The sequence below is a fragment of the Solea solea genome, chromosome 3 (assembly GCF_958295425.1).
Source record: "Solea solea chromosome 3, fSolSol10.1, whole genome shotgun sequence".
Lineage (NCBI taxonomy): Eukaryota > Metazoa > Chordata > Actinopteri > Pleuronectiformes > Soleidae > Solea > Solea solea.
In genome coordinates, this window is record NC_081136.1 from 5,065,994 (window position 1) to 5,093,429 (window position 27,436).

Sequence of the window (27,436 nt, forward strand, 5' to 3'; positions counted from 1 at the left end):
TTCACTGGAATTTTACTGTACTTTATGTATATTAATCCACTCACTAGACACCTAGCTAGCTAGCGAGTAAGTTATTTGGTTAGCTACGTAGTAAGCTAGCTAGCTAGTTTGCTAACTGACTGACTAAGTAACTCAAAGCCTGTGAAACTCAAGCTATGGTTCCAAAACTTAATAAAAAAAAAGGGTGGTCAGTTAGTTAGCTAAGTAACTAAGTGAGTATCAAACTGAATAACTAACACAATACAATAGCCTGTGAAATTCAATCTATGGCTCCAAAACTTCAAAAAACAGGTGGTCAGTCAGTTAGCTGGCTATCCAAGTAACTAACAAATTGATTGTCTAACTAACTCATTAAACTCACCTGTCAAATCCAAGCTATGATTGCAAAACAAAAAAAAAAGAAAGAAAACTGAATATAATGACTTCATTTGGTGACGCAAAAATAATACAGCAAATTTTAAGCTAGAGTTGTAAAACAAAGTCTGTTAGCGTAACTTGTTAATTTTACTATAGTATTAATCAAACTTTTTTTTAGATGTGTCCAACCATTTTCTTTTTACACTTCTTTCAATGCAAATATTGTCTTATATACAATACATTTATGGCATTACCGGACAGTTGCGGCTCAGTTGTTGGTCAAATGGGACATCTTTTAACCTGAAAGTTGGCAGTTTGATCCCCCGCCTCCTCTCGTCTGATTCGCGAAATGTCTTTTGGCGAAGACGCTGAACAACAAATTGTTCTGAAGACGACAAAAATGTCGTGTAAATCTGAGGCATCAGATTCCCCGCAGAGATTTCTGTTGATTTCTACATAAAGTTTAAACCACGTTTCAATATTCACATTGTGAGTGTGTTCTCTTAAGAATGTCACAAAGGAATCCTTTCAAATTTGGTTTGAACATTTACTTGCAGTTGAGGAAGAACTGATTAGATTTTAGATTATCTTACCATCAGATAATCTGGTTGGATGATTCTAGTCTGTAGTGTTTTTGTAGCAGTAGATTTGGAAATTGAAAAAAAAAGAAAATGTACATGATTTAGTCATATTGTTGGCGTTAATGGGCTAAAACATGGCAGCACCTCGAGTGTGTTGATCATTTTTGTCACCGTGGCACCTTTTCCCTGATCCAGCTTCATCTTCCCCTCTGCCTTCCAGCTGGTGTCTTGTATCATTAGTCATTGTGCCATCTTCTCTGCCTGCAGTCATCGCTCACTGCCTCGCTCTGCTCTTATTTTAAAATCCTCCTTTTTGTGGACATATTTTTGTGTGCACCCGTCTTCATTTTACTGAAATCTGTATTCAGCATCTTTCTCACCGACCTCCGTCACCTGCTCCTCTTCACTCTCCTTGTCCTTCCTCGCGATGACACTCGGTAGTTTCACATTATGCTAGAAAGAAATCTAATTATTGTGTTAGTCCGACTAAAACTGGACTTTTGAAATACATGTTAATGTGTTAGTCTGACTAAAATCATGCTGAATCGAATCTCTCAAAGTCGGACAAACACCCAGATACTGCGATTTGGGAGTTGAAGTACTGTTGCATGTATGTTGGATGGATGGATTATGCACCTGGACTATGCTAATTTTATCAACAGCGATCCACCATCTTCACTTTTTATGAAAACAGCCATTAAGGAGACGAGTTTCCTGACAAATTGCCTGGTTTTTACTGTACCTCTATGGATTTGCACAGTTTGGTTTCCTGCCAACATGGTGGTGTTGTACAGTCACGAGTGTCCCATGACAGGACTGCGTGACGTCAGCCACTGCAGCTCTACACTGGGGACAAGGACATTAATCCAATTAAATGGCGGCGGCGAGCTATAGCTGTAGCTCAAAGTGACTTGATTGTGGAGCATAAATGAAAGGCTTAACTCTCACTAACTGCAGACCTGCAGCATCAGAGTCGTTATCAGCGAGAACAGACGGATGCCCCTCGCTTGTTACACCGCGACACCATTTAACACTTCTGCCATTTTCACTTCCGTGGGTAGATGATAGCACCAGGGGATTCTATTATTATCAACATAGGTCGCTATTATACCCTTTTTAAATGGTTAGAATTAGAGAATTAGGTGTATATTTGTCGCTCGCAGCTCACTCTAATGGAGTTATGCATCGTTCAGTGAGTAATTTGTGTTTATTACAACTTGTTGCACATCAGTCACGTTGACATTAATGTTGCCACAGAACCAAAATAACGACTTTGATAATGCAACGAGCCTTTTGTCATTTTCAACTTTCATTTCAAAAATCTAATTTGACAAAATTAAAAATAAAACCCCCAGCGTGTGTTGATGAGGCGTTGAGTAGATCAACCATCCCCACAGACTCGGTTTTACTTTTTTAATCAAATCTTCATTTTTTATGTTAAAAATCTTCCCCAAAGTACAAAAGACAATACCTTAAAAACCTGTTTGAGCTCAAAATGTACAGCACAGAATCAGTTTGAAGGAATTACCAAGATGTCCAGCAGGGGGTGTTGTGAGTGCAGCTTGGCCTGTATCCATGCCCTTTTTGGCATTAGCCTACCATATGTTTACATTCACAGTGTAATTGGGCTATGGCCACAGTCCGACTAAGACAGGCAATCGGACAACTTACCGAGTAAACTTGCATAGAAAATCTTTTTATTGGCCGTGTATGTCTGACTCCGCCTCTACCGGTGGCGCTGTATTTCCCTTTAAGCTAGTGAGTATTGAATCAGTTTCCTGTTGACCTAGCTTTAACTCTCGCCGACGCCATATGGACTTTGAATCGCATTATCCAAGTATGTTAGTCTGACTAAGACTAGCTCGATTTTAGTCCTGAGTGTTGTAACTAAATCTTTCGCAACTCGTGTACGCCTTTTTGGTTCTTCATCATAGACGACAGTGTAAAGAACAAAACTGTGGACTTAGCTGTTAGCTTAGCGGTTAGCACCAGCTAACAGCTTGCAGTCTGGCCAGATTTGTACAGAGGATACAGGAAGTAGCATAAATTAAAAATACCCATCCAAGGATTGACATCGGATCTCTTAAATGACGTAAATTTAAGTTTAAGGGTCGCCACAGAAGTGGGAAAAAAGCGAATGTTGAATATTTACTTTGTGTTGGCTGGTTGTGATTATCACCTCAACAAACAATTGAGATGACAACATGTCATAGTTGAAACATCATCTTAAATGCAGACCATGAGTCTGTATTTCCTCAGGCTGATTTGAATCATTCACTCCTTCTGAAACGCTGCTGTGCTCTAAATGTGTCGCAGACGGTCGTGACTCCTCGTCATTGTTGGTTAATTACATCCCAGTGATGTTGCCTGGTGACAGATAAAAAGGATTTGCGTCGTTTCATGAAAAAAAAAGAAAAAAAGGAAGAGTTCGCCACATGTAACGCGACACGTGCTATTAGCATGAAAATAAGGACGAAATGATGCCCAAAATCCTTCATCTCTGGTGCTTTATTTCCGCGTTTCAAAGCTCCCACATGTGCTGTGTCATTTTTATGAGGCCTCTGGTCTCATAAATTAGGTCTGGGTCAGATAACTGCTCTCCATTACCAGCGGCCTCTTAATTATACCATCCTCTCAAGGCTTGTTAGCCGGGGGCACAATTGAGATTTCCAATTACAGCCCTAAAAGCCTTGTCACATTAGATGTCGCTCAGAAAAAAACACATTGATCGGAGCTCAAAATGGCCGCCGTGTTTTTTTGGTTTGGTGTGAAAAGTGTAGAAGTTATCACAACGGTGGGAATTTACTGGAATTGTATCTGTAAAGACTTTTTATGGTACTGTCACTGGAGTCTTGGTCTTGATTCAGGAGCATGACTGTAAAAAAAAAGTAATTCAAGAAAGTTGTAATATTGCATAAATGTAGTAATATTACAAGAAAAAAGTCGCAATATTAAAAGAAAAAAGTCACAATATTACAAGAAAAAAGTCGCAATATTACAAGAAAAAAGTCGCAATATTACAAGAAACAAATCATATTTCAGGAAAAAAGTCACAATATTACAAGAAAAAAATCGCAATATTACAAGACAAAGTCACAATATTACAATAGAAGTCGCAATATTACAAGAAAAAGTTACAATATTACAAGAAAAAAAGTCATAAAGAGTTAAAATATATATATACACACACACACTGCATTCCCTAGCCCCTTATCTTGACCTCCACAACTAAATTTCTAACCCTTAACTTAAACCCAATTCTAACCCTTACTCTAAAACCAGGTCTTAATCCCGAAAGACCCCTTTACACACACACACACACACTGTGGGCTCACAGTTTCTAAACCTCATGTATCCATGATCCATCCCACACACACCAACTGTTCATCCAGCAACTCCATCAGTCAGTCTGTCAGGTTTCTGGTTACTAAGCAACCTGTCATCGTGCAGTCATCAGCCTACTGTCAAACACGTCTTTACATCGATGGAGACTCAACAGTCTCGCAGCGTTGCATGTGTGGCACGCGAGACAAATTAACCTGTACTCCAGACACAGACGCTCTTCAACAGTCAGTGAAGGCACCACATCAGGTGTGCACTTCACTCATTTACCAAATGTTCATGATGAATACAACATTCCACCCACTGTGGGTGAACGTGGGTGACGAGTGATTTTCTCCTGTTGAGTGCAAAGACTGAAGCTGTGGCAGCCAAAAAAACCCTGCTGCGTTCAAACCACTGCATCAACAACAACGACAAAAAAAAGTCGTAATATTACAAGAAAAAAGTCACAATTACAGTTCAACATCACATGGCTGTTTTCAACGACACATCGTGGAGAAATAAAACCAAAAAACACACATGAAATTTCATTAAACATCTTTTTTTCCTTGACATTTTCTTTTTTAAATTCTTGGCAGAGCTTCATCCTCCTCATCTTCAACACTTGTAATTATCCCGCTCTCATTATACACATTAATCACTGCTGCTAATTAACCACACAAGCACATTTCCCTCTTTCCTTTATTTTATTTCTTCCTCCCTCATATTTCCCCCAGTCCTTCATATTTTTTTATCCCATCACAACCCCCCCCCCCCCCTCGTCATAGACATAAGATCCCATTAACACTTCAACACCACTGTGTCACCTCCTCACCCTCACCCTGCTTCAGCTGAGACGCTGACGTACAAATCTGATCGTGCCGCGGAGATTTTTGATTTTTCTGCTGCCGAGTGCAAATGACTGTAACCTGAACCAATTCAGTTGTTTCTGTTGAAGCAATAAAGTCACTTCAGACACGGATAATGATGGCGGCACATGCAGTTCTGTACAAAAGTCTTTTTTGTTCGTCTTTTTTTCATGTCAATCAACTCACACAACGTGTGTTTGGAAGGAAAACTTGGCGGAATAGACGAAAGTAAAACAGTAGAACAAACACAGGTTAGACCTGGTTTCACTCCAAGAGAGTCAGGGTAGTGTTCAAGTGTAAAGGTAGAAGTCACAGTTAATACTTGACATTGACACTTTATTTGGGCCAAGATTAATGCGTATATGTTTTTATGTAACCCCAGACATGACATGGGGTGGAAAAAACTCTAATTTATGGCCACAAAATATTTATTTTGCCACAGAATACTAATTTGTAGCCATGGAACAGTTATAAATTGCACACAATATAATAATTTGTGGCCACAAAATACGACTTAATGGCCACAAAGTGCTACAAAATACTACTTTGTGGCAACAAAATACTACTATGTGGCAACAAAATACTACTTTGTGGCAACAAAATACGACTTAGTGGGACAAATTGCTACTCTTTTGTTTTTCTGTATTATAGTAAAGTTATTGACATTTATTTATCATAAATATTCACAAGAATGATATAAAATCATACTTCATCAAACTGAGTGATGTCGTATAATCCAAAGGAAACATGTTCGGTGAGTTTAATTGGCAGTACGCTGTATCACGGTGTAGTTCTCATCTCAAAAGTCACTTAAATTATCTTCAGTTTCATGTTGTCACATTATGGAGAAGTGAACTCTGTGTCTTTCCTGACAAAGTGAGCCGTTTGATGGCAAGCTCCCAGTTGCCATGGCAACAACCCTGGCACAAGCGGCGCAGCCAGTTGTTTCTCATCTCGCTTGAGTCGCTTTGAAGAAGACAGAGGGTGAAGGACAGAAGATGCACCGTGTATAAAGAGAGGCCGTGTGAGTGCAGCTGACAGAGGGGGGCGCTGTTTACCTCTGTGGTGCAACAGTGAGGAAGTCATGGACAGAAAGAGATGCATTCAAAAAAGTCCCTGTATTGTTATAATAGAAATACAATTTAAATAAATAGCTATTTACATCAAGTGAGTCTTGTCAAAAATGTGGTATGATAAATCATGTCTTCTTGCAGAGATTTACATTTTTATCATATTTCTCTAATTCTCTTCATGTAAATGCAGTAGTAAATTGCTGCACTGGCCCTTTAATGTGACTAAAGACAACAAACGCAGTCACATTATGTCACTGAACAATATCACAACTGTCCTTATCTCGTTTTTCAAACTTGTATTTGGATCTGGCAGCTCACCACTGTTATGGCGCCCCCTGTCTGTGTAGTGCAGACTCACACACACACACACATACTGTAGAGACTTGGCTTCATCATCATCATCATCATCATCATGTTGGCAGCGGGAGAAAAGCAGCTCACGTTACACTCTGTTATTAATAGCCTCGCTCTCTCTCTTTCCTCATTGTAAAGTAATAGCTGACATGATCTCACTCGTCCTCCTCTGCTTACATCTCTCCAATCCCTCCCGCATTCCGGGTTTCCATGTTTTCCTTTCTCTTCCAAAATAAACTCTGCGTGTAGTTATTCCCGATGCGCGTGAAGAAATGCGACGTAAGCGACAGCTGTGTCTTAAAAAGTCTTTAAACGGATTTGTGCAGTTTGCACGGTCTCTTCACGTAATCCGGTTTCCTCACACAGTCCAAAAACACGCTTAGACCAGGTCTTCACGCAGAACTAATTAAGAAAATAAAAGCATTTACTGTACAGGACGAAAACTTTCTACATGGCATTGTTTTAAATGTAACAAAGTACAAATACTTTGTTTGTGTACTTAACCCTTTGAACACAGAGTATTTAAGCCAAGTTCACATTCAGCACTATTATATAATAACTATAATTATTGCTATCCCCGATATACAATGAATCATAACTTTGTCTCGACAATACATAAAAAAAACATTTTTAAAGCTTAAAGACGTGACCTATTAACACACACCCCCAGGATGTCCATATACTGTAAGGCAGTGGTCAGTTATTGGTGGCCTGAATTATCCGGCCCCCGGCAGATGCTTTAATAAATCTGATCTTAAATTATTATCTTATTTTAGCTTTTATTCTGGAAAAATATCAACTTTTTCAAATCAGATTCTGTTGCTAGAATTGACAGTGAACCTTCACTAAATGTTAGGTTTGAAAAATAAAAATACAAACACTGCTGTTGTCATGGAGACAACCAGGGTTGTGGAGTAAATGTCCGTAAAATAACTTTTATCGTATGCGAATATAAAGACTTGAGACGTGCTTGACTAACGTTAGTAAAAGACTCAACTCGACCAAAATAACTGGATTTATGGAATTTTTTAAAACGTGGTTAACGTTCCAATTTTTTTTTTAAAAACAAGGAAAACCTTTGCAGGCTTTTGCGTACACACCGAACAATCTAAACAACAACAATTTTCCATGAGATTTTGCAAATTTCTTTTGAGGCCCCCCCAAAAAATCTCCCATGACCCATCTGTGGGTCCCGACCCAGTGATTTGGAATCACTTTCTGAAGTTGGCCCCACCAGTCTTCCAATTTACCTGGAATTATGCAAGATATGAGATGGTTCCATTTTATTTTTAGAGCATCTGTTTTCCTCAATCCTTCCATCCCTGTGCACTTGCAGAACACGCCTGCCCTCTGACCCCCCCTGGTGCGTGGACGCCATCTTGTCCGCAGCGGCGTCTCGCCGTGGCCCTTATTTTTAGCCAGAGCCTGGCTCCTCTGCCAAAACTTAATATGGGAATGGCATCCCAGAGCTCCTCTTTCCTCCAAGCTCTCACCGTACCTCCATCTGTCCGTCCATACCTTCAGTCCTCCAAGACGCCGAGCATCTGTAGCTCCCCAAACGCCCGACACAACTGCTGTCACTGCCTTCAAACAGGTGGACGTACGACCCAAACGTTGCTCCGCCCACTGCTCGGTAGCCCCTACCTCTCAGTCTGTGCCCTGCTTCTTTTTTTTGCCGTTGCTCTTGGACGAGTGGGATCAGAGTCTCGCCCCCCTCGCATACCAGCGACTCCTGTCCCCAGAAAACACGCCCCCATCACCCCACCTCCTCCTGTGGGCGGTGGCATCAGCAAAAACCACGTGTAGCCCTTTTTAAAAGGAGGGCGTCACTGTCGGACCTGCTCTTCTCTAGCCAGCGGGGTCAGGAAGTGAACTTTGTTCCTACTTTGACAACAACTCGTGTTGGGGACAACGTTGAACCTCTCAAGTGTATTTGGTCGCTCCTTCCTGCCTCCTCAAGAGTTCAGGCTCTGAGAAGACAACAGCCATGAAGTGGGGCTGGGTGTTTTTGGGGGTCTTCCTCTCGTTGGGGGCCCTGTCCTGGGCCGAGAAAGGCTTGGAATCCCCCGAGTACGACGGCAAAGACCGGGTCCACAACCTCAACGCCAAGAACTACAAGTCCATCATGAAGAAGTACGACGTGATGGTGATCTACTACCACAAAAATGTAGACGGGAACCGCAGTGCCCTGAAGCAGCTCCAGATCGAGGAGCTGGCTCTGGAGGTGGGTTTCCCGCCAAAGCATGACACAGGATGGACCCGGGGGGGGGGGTCACAGTGGGAAGACGAACGGGAAGTGAAGGGGTTTCACGTGGATAATTTGGCTCCGGTTGGGAATTTCCTGGATGCAGCTATGGTGCTTTTGCGTTTAGGGTTTCAGATGAGAAGGACAACATCAGGAGAGCAGGTGCAGTCGGTTCAGCGTCTCAAGTCAGCAACTTTGAGGAGCAACTCCTGCCTTAGAGGTCGTATTTATCTGCAACGAAATCCTTGTTCAGATTAGGATTTACATGATTAGTAAATCTCATATTCTACAATCTGCAATCGTTCTATCTTCTATCTATGAGTAGATGATGATTTGATGTCCTTGATAACTTTTTAATCTTAATTGAGCTGAAACTGCAATTGGATATTTTCCAATAATTGCTCAGAACTCAAATATGTCAACTCAAATGTAAACAAATAATTTCCAGGACCCAATGTTTTGGAATCACTTGTGTAGAAAAGCTATATGTTTTCCATTTTATTTTTAAATCGTCATCTGATTCAAATCTGATAGAATTCTGAACGCTGTGGCTCCTCGAGTCAGATTTTAAGCACTATACCGCGTCACTCGTATGCGACAGTTACCTAAACTCTCCCGACAACAAAGTCCATACAGAAAATCAGCGAGTCTACATCACAGCACGCCGGGGGCCTTCATCCACTGCTGCCTCCATCATGAACTTCAAATGTGTTATTATGTGACGTCTGTGTTTGAAATCCTTCGTTCGGATTCCCCGACGTGACCCGAACTTACTAAACAGGGCAGCAGTAGACCGGCGATTCCTGTGTCTCCGCAAGCTTAAAACGCCCATTCAGCCCACAGTCGATGCACCTGGAGCCCACTGTCAGCCGGTGTGTCCACCACCACACACTGTCTGTCAGATGAGCAGTGTCCTCTTACAGAGTGTTCCTTACACACCAGCATCACTCACCTCTGTAAATAGCCTAGCACATCGCTGCATGCTTAGCACGAGGCTCAAAACCCCCTCCTGGGCAGTTTCTACTTCACCTACTGCTCCCCCCCCCCCCCCCGTGCGCACTCACTCAGGCAGACGCACACTGCTCTGTTTTGTCTCTCCACATTCCCAGCTGAGCACTAAACCATCATTTACACACTCACGTCATTGGATCTGATCAATTTCCCGCCAGCGAGGCCAAGTCGGGGCTTCTTGGCCGGAGGACGTGATACTCGCCGGAGCTCGGTCCCCGCCGCGGCTCGTTACTTCATCACCAAACGTTAAGCACTCGAGGAGAGGCTTAAAATAGCAGGTCATTACCACCTATGAATCAGAAAAGTGTGAATTATTTAAGCGCGGCGCTCAGGGGACTGAATCTTAACTGCTTCCGTATCCAGCAGCCACTTTATTATGGAATTAGATTTGTGTTGAAGCAAACAAAAAATGAACCGCAAAGTCAAAATACTCAAATTGCAAATAAAATAGCGATTTAAACATTCAAAAATATTGCATTTTATTTGTTTGAAAATACACTTTTTGTGTGCAGTGATTGGAATTTTGTTTGCTCCAACTCTTTTGCATGTGACACAATACTTGACCTGGCAAATACTCCATGTTACAAAAAACTAAACTAAAACTAAGCATTTACAAAAAAGTTAAAACCGAATCACAACTAAAACTACTGAAAAAACTTGTTTGTTATTACACTCATCTGCGTCCATCTTCAGGTTCTCACCACATTAGGGGCAGAACATGGCCGGCTTTCAGCAGACCAGACTTCTCCGTTAAATATTGAGATTTTACACATTTCCTTGGCTAAATAGATCGACTTGGACTTAAAAAAAACCCAAAAGCGATTAGAGCCGTGCCGTGCTAGAACTGTATCATGGAAAAGCGTCATGATGGAAGCAGCTTACTGTGTTTGACCTGGTGCTATAAACCATGTTATTTGGGGGGTCAGCAGTGGGCGGAGCCACAGACTGAAAATCATTGTCTTTCAATTCAACATTTTTCTTACATTTTTTGTATATATGTATATATATATATATATATATATATATATATATATATATATATTTCTTAGGTGGTACTTTTCACGATTTTTGCGATAATTGATGAGCCATTTCACCTAAAGGCACATACTGTAGGATTTAGCAATACCTTCCTGATATAAACATAAAGTTTATTCTGTTTTAATAAAAACAATAATGTATATTCATTTTATATTAATTAATTTTTTTTTTTTTTACAAATGGAAATCATTTGGCTGAAATCTTACATACTGCACCTTTAGGTGCTATCATGTTTGGTTGCACCTTCTGTTTGTTGCGGCCGCAACTTACAAAGTGCTTCTGTTGACGTGTGACCAGCGAGAGTTACCGCCCTAAAAATATGCCTGACACTTGACCTTTGACCCCCCCTTGCTGCATTCACCTTAGTCTGTGAAAAATAATCCAGTGGATCCTCTTGGCCGCTCCCAAAAAAATCGTGCAGTATGTATTTAAAGGTTGTTTTATTGCTTTTTAAGGAAACAAAACAAACAGCCATGATGTTTCCTCCAGGAATGAATGGAAATCAGAGAATTTGACGGATGGTTATTGAGCGTTTATCGGCGCTGCTGGCGTTAGCATTTAACCTGTAAAGTGGCTGTAGACACAAAAGCGTCTCGAATTCTGAAACTCTAGACTCGAGGACAGGAAAATAAGCCTTAACTCATTGATCTGTGCGTCGCTATAAGACGCTAACATTACAGAGGGGGAAACGTGAGAGTCACACTTCCATTAAAGACTGAAAGAGAAGCGATAAAGGAGGCGGGGGTCTGCACTCGGGTCGCACAAAATGATGTCGATTCTGGGTAAAAAAAAAGTGGACATTCACAGTGGACACTCGCGGTGTCGTGATGTTACAAAGAGTCCCCGCCGAGTGGAAGAGTCTCCGGCTTTGTGTCTCGTCTCATCTCCTGAGAGGTCTGAGAAAAGGTCAAATATGGTTGCCGTGGTAACAGTTATACACAGACAGTGAGTGATGGGGACGGCGTCCTTTCAGCGACGCAATAAATATCACACTTACATTATAAATGTTGGGGGGGTGAATACTGCATGAGTCAATTCTGAGATACTGTGACTCAGTCACTCAATCAGTGTCACTGCTTTTATTTATAGTGTTTTTGTTTTTGTAGTATATTTAATTTTATTTATTACTCATTTTAACATATCTTATTTATTTAGTGTTGTAGTACATATTATTTTCACATTTGTTCTTTTATTTTAAATTTTTTTTAGTGTATTTATCCATATTTCTTTTTTCATACATATTATTTTCTTACTTATTCTTAATTAATAAACTTTTTATAATTAGAGCATTTTATTTTCGTATATTTTTATTTAATTTATTTTAGTGTATTTTATCCATGTCTATTTGTTTTCGTTGTTTGGCACATTTTCTTATACTTATTCTTATTTAATGAACTTTTTTATATATATATTATTTTATTAATTTTAGTACATTTTATTTTTTCGTATATATTTGTTTTAGTTTTTTCATTTATTTTATTATTTATTTTATTATTTTATTATTATACGTTAAAACAAGATTAAACAAAACTAAATAATACATTTTTGTCAAAGGTGTGATTTCAGAGATTTTGTGTGCTATTTCTGTTGCATTTCCCATAATGCAACATACAGTATTAGTGTCCTTCACCAGATGTCAGTTTGACGTTTCAACGTTCTTTACTCCTTAAACGCTCAAAGTAGCACATTTCTAAAACGTCCACAGTGATCATTTTGACTACTCTTGCATTTTTTTCCTAACCCTAAACCTATATGTGAGATTTAGATTATAATCCACATAAAAGTGTAGGGATTAGGGTTAAACGAGTTAAAAGCAACTGTACAGTCATCGGTGGGCGATATGATCTTAACATTCCATCGTGTTGATAATACTGACATTTACGATGATACTTCACATCATTTCAAAATAAAAGTGTTTGTTTTGATATGGAATGATTGAAAACAACTAATTATAACCAGATATTAAATGGCAGGCCACGGGGAAATTGACCCAGGGGCCTCAACTTTGAGCCCTTATTCAACATGGCTTACTGTGCAAACTTTAAAAACACGACCACTGTTTTCTAGCTTTAACACTGCGATATCAACCTACATATCAGTGACGAGATTATGTGAAACACAGACGTATAAAATAACATCAGTCTGATCGCAGTGAGTCAGTATTTGCTGAGGCGGGGAGATCTTGTGTGTCTGTAGACTTCTGCAGCTCAGTGAGTGATCCATCAGTGTTTCTCCAACAAATGTCCAGAATAGTTCTGGCGGCGCACGTCAGAGAGTCCGCACGCTGGTTCTGTCACGCTAAATTTACCCTACGCCATCCAACCGTCCCCCAAGGTCCCAATGTTGACTGACATCAGTTTGATTTTTTGCTTTTCCATTAGTGACGGTACCTGAAAGAGTCGTCACTGGAAGAGTCATGATTGTCACATTGTTTTCCCACTACTGTGGTACCTCCTCAAAGTGGGCGGGGTCAACATAGCACGACTGTACTGAAACTGCCGTGACGTCGCTTTCCCATGAGAACCCTGGAGCAAAAAATCCAAGCACTTTCAATGACCCATGTCTATTTAGTGCAATTTTCAAAAACTTTCAAGGGCCTTGAATTTTTTTTGTCAAATTCACAAACTTTCATGGGTTTCAAAGACCCAAGAGAACCCTGGAACACAAAATCCAAGCACTTTCAATGACCTGTGTCTATTTACGGCGATTTTCAAAAACTTTCAAGGGCCTTGAATTTTTTTTTCAAATTCACAAACTTTCAAGGGTTTCAAAGACCCATGAGAACCCTGAAGCACACAATATGAGCACTTTCAATGACCCATGTCTATTTAAGGCAATTTTCAATTGGATAAGAGGCTTGATTTTTATTTAATTTTTTCAAATCCACAAACTTTCAAGGATTTCAAGGACCTGCGGGAACCCTGCTCTGCACTAAATATACCAGACTTCTCTGTTAAATATTGATATTTTAGACATTTCCTTTGCTAAATGTTTGATTCTTGTTTCGGACGTTGTGCCATGAATCAGAGTTTTGTTTTTCTTAGTAGAGCCGAGTGGAGTCGTGCTAGAACTGTACAGCGGGAAAGTTAGTCTCTCTGAGCTCCTGCAGTGTTCAGTGTAATTAAATACAAGCTTGATGAAGTGCAGGAGGGGACCGTACTGTATGTGACATGTTTGCGATGTGGCGCGTTGCCCTCAGAGTGAGTCACTCACAGATGGACATTCACAGACACTTCTGTCCAAACCACAGTGAATCAGCTCGTGTGCCCGTGAGACGTGTGAAAACTGCCCGTGCGTTTCACACGTCTCTCGTGAGACCGTGTTGTCCTGAGAAGAAGAAGAAGACGATCATGTCTGTGTCTCAGTGCAGTGTTTGTGGGTTTCATGCTGCTGTACATGAATGTTTCATGGCCTCAGCGCAGCGTTGCGTAACAGCCTCCACGTGTTCACAGCAGCTATTACTAATTTACTGTCTGGCTGAGGTGGGAAAAGCTGATGACAGAACTTCTAAAAGTGCACAGATCCCAGGACGATCGCTAACACGTGCTGCTTTTGAAACCTTTTACATATTCAGCCATTTTTTTTTTTGTTGTTGAATTTATTTTTTGTGAATTGCATGTTTCAATGGAAATTCACAGCAGGTTATATATTTATTTTTTTGCACACAATGTTTAATTTTTGCAAAGAAATAATGAGCACATTCTTTATAAAAGTTTGTTTTGAAATCAAGTAAAAAGTACCACTATTTTGATGAAATTTGATTGAAGTACAAGTGAAATGCACTCAAGTCATGCAAAAGGGACAAGGGGACACAAATCTGTTTTTAGTTAAAGGCAAACCTCTACAAATTAAAGTGTTGACATCATTCACCTGTCCTCATCATTCACCTGTCCACATCACTCACCTGTCCTCATCATTCACCTGTCCTCTTCATTCATCTGTCCTTATCATTCACCTGTCCTCATCACTCACCTGTCCTCATCATTCACCTGTCCTCATCGTTCACCTGTCTTCATCATTTACCTGTACTCATCATTCACCTGTCCTCATCACTCACCTGTCCTCATCACTAACCTGTCCTCATCACTCATCTGTCCTCATCACTCACCTGTCCTCATCATTCACCTGTCCTCATCATTCACCTGTCCTCATCATTCACCTGTCTTCATTCACCATTCCTCCTCATTCACCTGTCCTCCTCATTCACCTGTCTTCATTCACCAGTCCTCATCATTCACTGCCAAAGTTTACGGTGCGTGAATTTTTTTGTTTCTTTATTCAAATTCAGGCCAACATACTCAAGTAATTAAGTGTACAAAAACCTACTCAATTACATCCACGTGAGTAAATATAATGCATTACTTTCCACCTCTGAATTTAAGAATAATTATGTTCAATCACTCCTTTATCTTGTGTCCGAATCACCGCCAAAATATCTCACCTGTGTGCAACTTTTTTTTTTTTACATCATATTAAAAAGAAATGCGACTCCTGCGCTGCTCTGTGAAACTGAACCCCCCTGCCCACCTCTCGATTTTCACGACTCACTGGCCTCTCTGGCCTCTCTGGCCTCGTCTTGTGTCACCTGACAGTGACTGGGCATAAGAGAACCACTGCCAAGAGCTTCCGCTGCTGCCGACCGCTCACTTGGCTCAACGTGGACGTTTAACGAGTGGAGGAGTTCAAACGGGTGTCGACAGACTTAACTGTTGATATCCGAGCATGACTGAGTGAATCCAGACGGGAACGAGTTTTGGTGTTTGAGGATAAAACGTGGCGGAAGGACATGACGGATGTCGCTCAAGTGTCAGTTGTCGCCTCTCGTCTGTCATCCCTGTCTCCACTCCTCTCTCCACACCCCTTTTTCTATATGTAACAGATCTCGTCCTTCTGTTGTCACGCCCTTATATAGCTGCAGTCCTCGCTCCTTCGCTTCCCACAACCTCACCTCTCTTATAAATACCCCAGTGTTACTATTATGGCCGTGCTAACGGGGGCGAGGTGCGTGTTGTGTGTTTTTTGGGGGGGGAATAGTTCAGTTGTGTCGTGGATATTTAATGTCATGCTTATCCTGAATCTGTAATCCGTGACATTTTGTGGCTCTTAGAATTGTCCGAAAAACGTACGGAAATCAATTCACCTTACGAGGAAAAAAAAGGTTGACAAACTTGAAAATATACATAATTCAAACTAAAGGACTAAATGAAAACTAGTTTGAATTAGGGATGGGAATCAGTATCGGTATCAGTCTGATACTGGCCGAAATCACTGGATCGGATATCGGACAGATAGAAATGTAGAATCCGATACAATCCAAAAATCCTACATTGTTACAAAACCACTTTAGTCATGTTTGGGCTGTTTATTTCTTTACAATATTTGATACACAGTTGGAGAATTATGTCTTTGAAATGACTCAGCACAAATGTGTCGTTAACAGCTTCATACGTTCATAAGTAGTCTAAAATGACTGAATCGCAATAATATCGGTAGCAGTAGATACTCAAATTTTTGATATCGATATCGGACACAAAAAAGTGGTAACATCCTATCCCTAGTTTGAGTTAACTAATTTAGCACGTACCAATTTTTTTCTTAAATTATTCAGCATCGGAAACTGATTTATCGTGTTAATGCTCAAACTTAAAAATGATCTTATTTAAAAACCCAAATTAATTCATGCAAACTAAAGTTATTTCTTTGTAAAAAAAAAAAAAACTTGCTTGTGATGTACTCACCTCAAATACAGTTTATACCAATTTAATACAATTTGAATGTAATTAAACAACATAGAAACACATTTAAAAATCTAATCTGAAAATTGTAATTCAAAACGATGTGCGATACCATGCATGAATGTTACACCATATTTTAATGCATAAATCAAGTAATTATGCAGTCTACCATCTTGCTTTCAAACCAATCACATGAGTACCCCCGATAATCCTGTGTGTGTGTGTACTTGTATTTATATCTTTGTGAGGTCCGAGAAATGTCTTGTGGGGACATTTTTTAGATATGTGTTCAATTGGCAGCATGATGATGAAAAACAACAAATACTCACAAAGTTCACAAAGACTTAAAGTTAACCAATACCTGTCCAGTAGAAACGGCATCACTTTGCAGCCCTTTCTGAGCTTTGAGGCGTCGCCGCCGTTCAAACACTGCGCCACTGTTCACTCTGGTCTTGGATCGCACTGCATCAGACTTTTTCTTGGCAGTAGCTTTCCCAAAAAAAGTCTTTGGTTTGCGACAAACACCTGTTATTGGCGCCTTTTTCTGCCGTAACGTTGCTGCAACTGGCTCGCTGGATTTAGCAAGCTAGCCTAGCCTAAGCTCTGGCGTTGTCTTCTGAGCATGCCAGTTAGTGCACAAAGGGGGGTACGAGCATGGGGGGGAGATGGCAGTTTGATTGATGCATCACAATCCAATTTATTTGTTAATATAAAGACAAGTTTGTGTGTGTGGGGCTTTAATATCGTCCACTCTAAGTATTTAAAGTTTGGACTCATTCTGTCTCCTGTGAAGGCCACGCCACTCGATTTGTTGTAAACCTGGAGGCTGTGACTATTGTGCTTTGCCCTAAAGCGTTGCCTCTTCTTGCAGTTGATCGTAAGCGAAGCAGCAAATATCTTTCAGGTATGTTCAGCTCTGCCTTTTTCTTTTCTGTCTGTACAAAGGCTGGGCTCCCCTTTTCTGTGGCGGCTGCTGATTGTTCTCTTCCACTCCTGGACTACAGTTTAGTTTTTGAACCTGATGTTACGAACCAGAACTCACTGACCTACAGGGACTGAACTGCTGTCAAAGTCCAGCAGAAGTAGCAGCTTTGGGCTGTACCTGCTTTATTTTATATTCAAAAAGAGAGACAATGGTAAGGGTAGATTGTTCAAAAAAAGCTTTAACATGGTCATCCATCCATACTCGAACCCAATGGTTCCCAAACTTTCTCTATGAGGACCCACGTTTTAACGAGGACCCAAATTATAATTATAAATCGTGACAAAACCTCCCATATCAAATGAATCATTTCCAGGAGATGTTGGGTAAATGATAACTTCATTTTATAAATCTTTTCTTACATTGAGTTGCAGAAAATGTAGTCTTCAAGGTAGTAGTGGACATTTTTTGGGGGTAAATACAGTTTTAAAAAATATTTATTCCAGACGTTACCACCAGCAACCCCATTGCTTCCTGAAAAATGTAGTCCTTATCTGAGATTAGCAGACACTTAATCCAAGAAACACCACAATATAATGACCCTGCCTTCTTATGTTGGATATAGACTGAGCTCTACAGTTTCAACATTAATTCTGTCACAAACTAAACATGTTTTCATCTAATTTTTAAAATGAAGTACATTTTATGAATACTTTTCTGATATACAATACAATTCTGATGTGGGTGAACATAGACTTACAGTAAAATTGGTGATTTTATTGTGCTTTATTGTTTAGTAAATCTTTACTCTTGGTCCAAGTATGAGATAAAGAATGGATGGCACGGCAAATGTACGTTGCCGTGTAAGCATACATGCTACTTGTGCTGGTGCTTTGGGGCATTTGGCTGCTTATCTGCAATGCTGCTTTGCAAGCTGCTTGATTCACTCCATACAGAGCGTAAGCTCACATTTAAAGGGACAGTCATCATGAAACACAACCAAGAACACAACCAATCAAGTGAAAACCCTTTGGGTAGGAGCACTTCCTGGACTCTCTGGATGGAAGACATGTGGAAAAACCCCAAACACTCATATAAATGATTAAATGCTTTTAATATAATGGCATGGTCGTGTTGAACATTTTAAAATACCATGCATTTCAGACCCAAGCCTATATAACCCAGATGGATGTCAGGTTGTGACCTTGAAAAGGGACATATGAGAATCCACTAGATGGAGGCAAGTCACATTTTCAAACATTTGAAAGAACATTTGTTTCGATAAAGCCCAGTTTCCACTGAGTGGACTGGTTTGGTTTAGCTCGATAAGTTGGACATTTATCAGCATTTTCATTGTTAGACGTTGAAAGGGGAACCAAAATAACCAATCTATACCATCCCAGTTTCTGGCACCCTTTCTGATAGGGTACCAACCAAGTGGTCCCGTTCCGTGAGGTCGGAGCTTGACACACTTCTTGATTTCCAGACCGAGAATCATCACTTACTGTACAGTATTTGCGACAATTGGGGAAAATGGTGGTGTTTTCCCAAGCAGCCTTCATCAAAACAAAGCTTGTTGTCTTCCGCTGTTTTGCTGACAAACCTATCACCATTTGGCCCACCCACACCCACAGTGGAAATACAAGCCATTGTACTGTTTGGCTAGCCTAGCTCATGCCAGACCGCACCTCTGCCACATCAATTTCAAGAGGCGTGACAAATGGAAGTAGGTCAAAATTCCTCTGTACGTCGTTGAATAGACCTACAAGCAATGAGACCAATGATCCGCATGACGTACTATGGCTATCAAGTAACCAACTTTTGCCAGTTTAAGAACAAAGTTTAAGAACAGCTGGTGTCAACAACAACTGCCAAATCAGAAGACAGATGCTCTTCAGTTACCTCCATGAAGGATGTGTACGAAAGCTGCTAGACGTCACTTATCTGTCGTCACTGTGTTAAACCCTCCTCTAGCCCACCAGGGGAAAAATTGGAAATTGGTTTCCCCTTTTTTCTGAAATTCTCCCAAATCCATGTTCTTACCAGACGTGTCTGCAGAGACCAAATTCATGCCAGGCTACTGCACGGTGTAAACAAAGCTTAAAGTGGATTCCTGTTCCATAAAATCTGTTTGACTGCCTGAGGACCAAACAATGAAAATGAGAATAAGCGAGTGTGTGACATTCCGAGCTGAACCGCACTGTACTGCTCAGTGGAAACATATTCTGGTGTTCCGCTATATATTTTCTTTCAATTAGACTTAATTTCTGGATTTTCATATCTACATATCCCAGGTGTGTTCTTCCATGGTGGTACTAAGTGGGCAAATTATGCAGGTCCCATATGGTTTCCGTAACCTGGACCCCTCATGAGAACCCCTTGTGGGCAAATTTGGGTGGGGCCACCATGGAAACCAGGAACAAACCCTATTTTGACATAATTTGTCAACTTTATAGGGCCCACAAGGACATCCTGGTTTGGATACCCTTCTCGAGGCCACCAGCCTATATCGCACTGGTGATTCCGGGTGATTCTGGGTGGTGGAACGCCATTAGAAGATGGCTTCTTGTTCCACAAGATCCGTCTGATGAAGTCTTGTGGCCAAAAATGCAGCAGCATATGCACATTTTGAAGGGTTGAAAATGGCAATGTCATTACTTTAAAGGCATTTTAATAATTTAAAAGAGAGTAGTTTGGAGTTTTCTTTGACAATGTTGGTACAATTCGTCAACTGTGTCAAAATAAACGTAAATAATGCCACTGTATATTTACAGTGAATGTAAATATGTACTCGAGCGCATGTATGCCGTGTTGATATTTTCTACCACACCTGTTGCAGCATCTCCTCTTCCTTTGGCTCAAGTTCTGCTCCTCTTGTTGTTCTTCTTCCTCTGGTGTCTGGAAAGCTCTGCTGACCCCTCCACCCCCCCCTCCGTCAATTGTTGGCTTCGGTTTCACTCCGATTTTAGAAAGTGCAAGGCAGCAATCCAACGCTTTTGCTTTTAAGGCCGTGAAATTGAGATGAAATGCCAAGGGTTTACTTTTGAAAATGAAATGTTTAATGGGAGTTCTGAGATTAAGGGGAAATGTCGGTTGAAGATCAAGTCAGAGATGGAATCAGCACTCGTATGAAACTGAATACAGCTTTCTTCTCCTAACCCTCGCCTCTCTCGCTTTATCTTCATGTGTCCAGCTCGCAGCTCAAGTCCTGGACGAGCTTGATGATGAGGACATTGGATTCGGCCTGGTGGATGAAAAGAAAGACTCTGCTATTGCTAAGAAGCTGGGTAAGCCTGTAAACAGCCTGCTTGTCAATAGTGATGGAAAAGAAAATCTTTGGCTAGTTTACATGATGTTTTCATCATATTTCTCCACATGTTTTCACTTCATGTGTCCAATTAAGCAACACCCAGTTATCTCCTTAATGTTGTCATATATGCTCTTTACAGTGTATAAATGTATGCATTTAACCTGTAAAGTGTCTTAAATATACTCTGTAGCTGAAAAATAGTTATTTACATAATCACTAAATAATCACTGAAAATCTTTGTGTTTAACACCTGTCAATCATCACTTAGGCAATTCAGGCGTTTCCTTTATTGTGAATTAAATGTAAGCTTTAAACTCTTTTTATTATAACAAAAACAAAAAATTGTACACTGAAATTTTCCCCATTACTAAAGAAATGATGTAACTATAAGATGTGACACATACAGTCAGTATGTGACATGTGAAGCAATCCTGCCCCCAAGTGTTCACCACAGATCACAGCATCTTTTACAGCTGTAGTTGAGTGGACCAATGGTAACTAATACATTCTCTCTCTATATATATATATAATATAAAGAGAGAGAGAATTTAAGATTTTTCCATTTCTTACAGAAACCAGAATATACTGTATAAGTCATTTTGTAGTTATCATCTGGGTGTGCAACCATTTGTTTGTCTTCCAGATGTTGCTGTATGAAATATGAATATTCTATTCAGTAAGTTAATTTACACAAAGTAAGTTAGTTTCCAGGTGACAGGAAATAAGAAGTTAATAAGTGTTAAATAGCCACTATGGGGGACTTCACTGGTTACAAACTGGTTACCTGGCAAGATACTTACAGCTCGTTTCAGGTCTTCATCAACAAAACTTGATGTCAGTTTAGTCAATTATGTTCCAGTTTAAAGGAAAATAGGCAGTAAAACATGGCATGTATGAGTGAACACCAGTGTGATTGACAGCTGGTCTGTGAACTTCAGTTTGCTGGATGGCACATTGCGAATCTTGAGGCTTCAAAACAGGAGTTCACATTCTGATGGAGTGACGTCACGACCAGTTGCCACTGTGACACAATATGTGACAATACGACAATATAACTTGCTAATAAATGTAACTAGTGCATTGAATTTAGGTGTTTACACATACAATGGCAATGGGCAGCCGATGGCCAAGCGGAGGAGAATTGGGCACAGTTTGTTTTCCCACCAGGACAAGAGCTGGGGTGTCCCTGAGCAAAGTACCCAATCCCTCACTGTTAATTGGACACTGGACATGGATCCCAGCCACTGGGGGACCACATCCGGTTTACTTCTAGTGCCGGTCCCAAGCCTGGATAAATGGGAGGGTTGGCTCAGGAAGGGCATCAGGTGTAAAAACGATCTGCTTTTGCGAAAACCTAGAGAGGGAGAAGCCATTCATCATCTACCACTTTATCCTCCACATGAGGGTCGCGGGGGGGTGCTGGGCCAAGTCTCAGCTGACATAGGGCGATAGGCAGGGTCACACCCTGGACAGTTTGTTTCAAGAGTGCTAACCACTACACCAACCGTGTGGCCAGGGAGAAGACAAAAAAACATATAATGTCAATATTGAATCTTGTCAACACTTGTCTTTCTCTCTCCAGGTCTGGATGAGGTTGAGAGCATCTACATCTTTGCAGACAATGAGATCATCGAGTACGATGGAGAATTGGCCGCTGACACACTGGTGGAGTTCATCTTTGACGTACGTCCAGTCTCTAACGTCCGTACGTCACATATAAATACAGGGAATTGATGACGCTAATCAAGTTCTCTCTTCACTCCTGCAGGTGATTGAAGACCCAGTGGAGATTATTGGCAACGAGCGGGAGCTGAAGGGCTTCTTCAACTTGGACGAGGTCATCAGGCTGGTCGGCTATTTCAAGAGCCAGAAATCTGTTCGTAGGTTGAAGACTTGAAAATATTTTTACTTTTTTTTTTATCATCACAGATTGCGATTAAAAAAGCACTGAAAAATAAGATAATTGTAGTAAAATGGTGTGCCACAAGGGGGAGCCTGCATCTTTTCATTCCAGTCATTCCAGGACCTCATGATTTAAAACGATCACACAACATCTAATTATATATTTTTACTAACATGTTTTCATACCATAACAACCTATTGTCACCTTTTTTTGGTCACATTGTTATTGTTTTTATGAAGTTAGCGTCATCGCTTCATCCGTTTTCGTATAAAGCGAAATGCTGCACAAAACAACACTGCCCATTAAGACACAATACGTTTAAAATATAACATAACACAACACCATGTGTTCAAATATGAAACATGACACAAAAGAGACAAATAATCTTATTTGTGCCTGTATCTTAAAAGCTTATGAATTTGAACCAAATGCAGTTCGAGTACAAACAAATGGCTCTTCCAGTTAACGTTTAGGACTCTAAAAACAATAAATTACAGAAAAAATAATATCATTAATCGCATTTATTTTGGTCAGAGTAACTGCAGCAATAGATTTTCACCCCATGCCTAGTCATGATCATAACTTAAAAAAGTAATTTTCTCCTTCCAGACTTCATGGAGTTCGACGATGCTGCTGAGGAGTTCCACCCCTTTGTCAAATTCTATGCCACATTTGACAATAAGGTTTGAACTTGCGTTAGCATTTTTAGCACACGTTTTTTGTATTTTCTGTCCAGTTAACCTCACGTTTAATACATAACCTCAGATTGCGAGGAAGCTGAAGCTGAAGCTCAACGAAGTTGATTTCTACGAGCCGTTCATGGAGGAACCCGACACCATTCCAGGAAAGCCCTACATCGAGTCTGAGCTCGTCGACTACATCGAACAACACGACAGGTGAGACCCCAAACTGTTGTGATGTCAAAATAACATCACATATGACTATCGGAGGCAATTAAAACGACCTGGGGGCCACAGGTAAAAGGGACACATGGGGCCCCTACTTTGGACATAGTTATATTTACAACGATGCAGTTTGCTGAACAAAGTCATGCATAAAAGTTTTAAGGGTGTTCCTACAGGAATTGTGTTGCTATGGAACAGGGGCACCATAAGTGGGGGTGTCAGACCAATTCCAATGACCAGGAAAAAGGAAAGAAGTGCAAGAAAAGCTGCAGTGGGAGAAAATGGTCGTTGGATTACCAGTTAAGGAAGAACTATAGGCTTGCCTTGCAAATAAGTACAGTAAACAACGACTTGTACAATATGGAAATGCACACGTGTGGATGTGTGTGTGTGTCAACGTATTTGGAATATAGTCATATAATTTAGAGGTAGCTGAGCCGAAAAGTAAAATTCTCAATTCTCACATTGCGTATATTTCATTGCTGTGACCAGACTTGAGTCTTTTCGATAAAAAGGAGTAGTTTGAGGGTAATAGTTCCGGCAACTGGTCAGAATTCCTCCTGAACCACTTCCTTTTGAGAACTTCCCAGTACATCGCACTGGGTGGAGACACTGATGTGGACCCAGAAACCACTGGACGGGATAGGGATGTCTGGAATGCTTTCTCCGCGATCCGATACCGGATAAGTAAAATGCATATATAAATGTTTAAAATAAATTAAATGATGCTGTATTGTTTCAGGCCCACACTGAGAAAACTTGAACCTCACAGCATGTATGAGATCTGGGTAAGAGATTGTTTATTTGTTTAAAAAAAAAACTTCTCAGAATAAGTTCTTTCCAGTGAGTAAATCCTTGTTGTATCCCTCTTTCTCCGCATACAGGAGGATGACATTAATGGAGAACACATTGTTGCCTTTGCTGAGGAAGATGACCCTGGTACTTGTGTGTTTAATTGGTAATTAGATCCGTTAGATAACCAATACTCCACCGTATCTGACTTTGGAAATTTCCCCTCCCTAGATGGTTTTGAGTTCCTGGAGATCCTGAAGGAGGTGGCACGTGAAAACACTGATAACCCAAACCTCAGCATCATCTGGATCGACCCTGACAATTTCCCCCTGGTGCTAACAACATCTTTAATCATATTTGCTAGTGAACAAATAGTTAGATAGTTAGAGAACAGTGCCCACAATTATGTCAGGATACATTGATATAACCATGGCCTTTCTTCTGTCCCATTCAGCTGGTTCCTTACTGGGAGAAGACTTTCCGCATCGACCTCTCTACTCCTCAGATTGGTGTTGTTGATGTTGAGGATGTAAGATACCTTTCTAATTTCAGGAAAAATCCAAACATTATAAGACATGGTTGTATGCTTGTAGCGTTGAAGGAGCAAAATGTAAGTATTTGACTTTGAAACCCTTTTTTTTACTTTTTTCTACGTTTAAATAATTCACGGAATTTGGTTTGCTGCATGCTAACCAACTAGCGTGCCCATCTGGGAATATCACTTTGTCCCTCAAGTGGCAGTAGTGAGTCTCTGTGTTCTGTAATCTGCCGTCAGTTCCACATGAACAAGTATGTGTAAACTGATTTAATCCTGTTTAGTTTAGCTGTACTCAAGCTAACGTTAGCTAAACATTTGCCCCAATATGCGCACTAGCCAGTAGGGAATCGCAAGAGACACCATGGTACAATATTATACACTATCGTAAGTTTAATTGTACTTCTACCTCTTCAATTAATTTACAACAATAGGAGACATTTTCATGGTAGATTAATGGACTCAATCACAAGTTTCAGGTCTTGTTTGTTGTCAATTTTGTGAATATTGGTCCTAACTGCTGCTACCACTAAAACAGCGATTTTACGGACTATTGGTCCCATTTTGAGGAAACGGACAACAAAATGTATTAGTAGCAGGTCACGCCTTTGAACTTCGGGTTGCAAGACTACAACCAGAACAACGTGACCCCAGCCAAATCACGTTCAAAAAGCCAAAGTCTTCAAAATGGGGGTTCAGATTCATATGGGCAACGCCACGACTGGTTGCCTCTTGCTTTCTAATTACTGGAGGGGAAACGTATACTGCCCCCTGTATGTTTGGAGTATGAATTTGACAGTTGTTCTTGAATCAATATCTGGTACCTTGGATCTGGTTACTCTCATCACCATAGACGTTATTTTTTTTAATCTCTGTACCAGTGCAAAACACAAAAACAGCTAAGCTAGCATTGAACGTAGCCATATCCGATGTTGAGCAGGAACCAAAATGACAGTTTGAAGGACTCACACACACTGGATTAGCACCTGAATCTGAAGTACCAGTCAGATTCATAGATTCATCGCTGTCTTTGGTGGTAGCAGCTGTTGATTGAAATGATTTGTGTGTCATCGTTGGCAGGCCGACAGTGTGTGGATGGAAATGGACGACCCTGACGACATGCCCTCAGCTGATGAGCTGGAGCAGTGGATCGAAGACGTTCTGTCTGGAAAGATTGACCCAGATAATGATGACGATGATGACTATGACGACGATGATGATGATGATGATGATGATGATGATGATGATGATGATGATGATGATGAAGATGATGATGAAGATGATGATGATGATGATGACGATGACGATGACGACGACGACGACGATGATGATGATGACGACGATGATGATGATGACGACGATGATGATGACGACGATGATGATGACGACGATGATGACGATGATGACGATGACGATGATGACGATGATGATGATGACGATGACGATGACGACGATGACGATGACGATGACGACGACGATGATGACGAATAAATTTTGACCACCATTTTTTTACATCATACTTTAGCCAGTTACGGCAAAATAAGCAGTACCGGATATCTTTTTTTGTGACATCTCGCAGCAAACACGCCGTCTCTGTTTGCCTTCTGTACGTTTTCCGACGCGGGACAAGCACTGTGGCCCCATGGGAAATTTTCTATTGTCAGTTAGAGAAGACGATTTTCAAAGAAGCAGAGGAGAAGAAAGAAACACTGTTGACGACCAGCTCTGATGTTCACGATGAATACGAGCAAAGAGGCGAACGAAAGCTAACGTCACATGCAGCCCAGAGGTTAACCCTCTGTCATTTTTCTCTTTCAATGACATGTTTTCTACTTGAAGAAGAGAAGAAACAAGAGAAGAAGAATAGAAATCGAAACTCACTGGACAGTCTTAAAAATACTGGAGAAAGCCGCCATAAATGTCCAGATAATAAAGCAACACAATCTGATTTGTTTCTGCTCTCATATTAAAAAATAAACTTGTGTCTGTGTGTGTGTGTGTATGTTTAAAACAGATTTACCGCTTTGATTAAACATGAATTTAACCATAACTTTATTTATATAAAGCCTTTCAAAGTTCTTATTACAAAGTAAATAAATAAATAAAAATATATATTAAAATTCAAATAAAAATACAAAAGGAGAAACACACCAGTCGCAAGGTAGTGACACTTTGGTTGGGGCCGATTTGGTAAAAATCTTACAAAACTGAACCATTCCACTCGATGAAAACATGCCGAAGGTCACTGTTGTAAATAATATACTAAAGGACAGTAGTTAATGGTTGACATTAAGATAAACCAAACAAAAAATGAACTTTCTCCTCTGCCAGTAACTCACAAAAAAATGTGTAAGGCCTTGAATTAATTAAACATAGATAAAATCCGAATAAAGATCGCTCTGATTCTCGCCTTTTCTAAACATCAACAGGCAGTGATTCGCAGTGAACGTGGCCATAGCACTTCAAATCATTGGATACAGAGAAA

At 40.5% G+C, this 27,436-nt stretch overlaps 1 protein-coding gene across 2 annotated transcripts; it reads left to right on the top strand.

Annotated features, from left to right (window-relative positions):
* Nucleotides 1-8,403: 8,403 nt before the first annotated feature.
* Nucleotides 8,404-26,934, top strand: casq1b (calsequestrin 1b). Of its 2 annotated transcripts, XM_058624952.1 has the most exons (12): nucleotides 8,404-8,779; nucleotides 17,456-17,488; nucleotides 20,700-20,793; nucleotides 22,399-22,499; nucleotides 22,585-22,696; nucleotides 23,329-23,402; nucleotides 23,485-23,615; nucleotides 24,367-24,412; nucleotides 24,509-24,563; nucleotides 24,648-24,748; nucleotides 24,871-24,945; nucleotides 26,032-26,934. In XM_058624952.1, exons 1-12 carry the CDS (start codon nucleotides 8,543-8,545, stop codon nucleotides 26,440-26,442), a joined length of 1,470 nt encoding a protein of 489 aa, XP_058480935.1. In that variant the 5' UTR covers nucleotides 8,404-8,542; the 3' UTR covers nucleotides 26,443-26,934. The 2 variants fall into 2 exon arrangements, with proteins under 2 accessions (XP_058480935.1, XP_058480936.1); XM_058624953.1 differs by lacking the exon at nucleotides 17,456-17,488 and having other exon boundaries at nucleotides 8,405-8,779.
* Nucleotides 26,935-27,436: the final 502 nt, after the last annotated feature.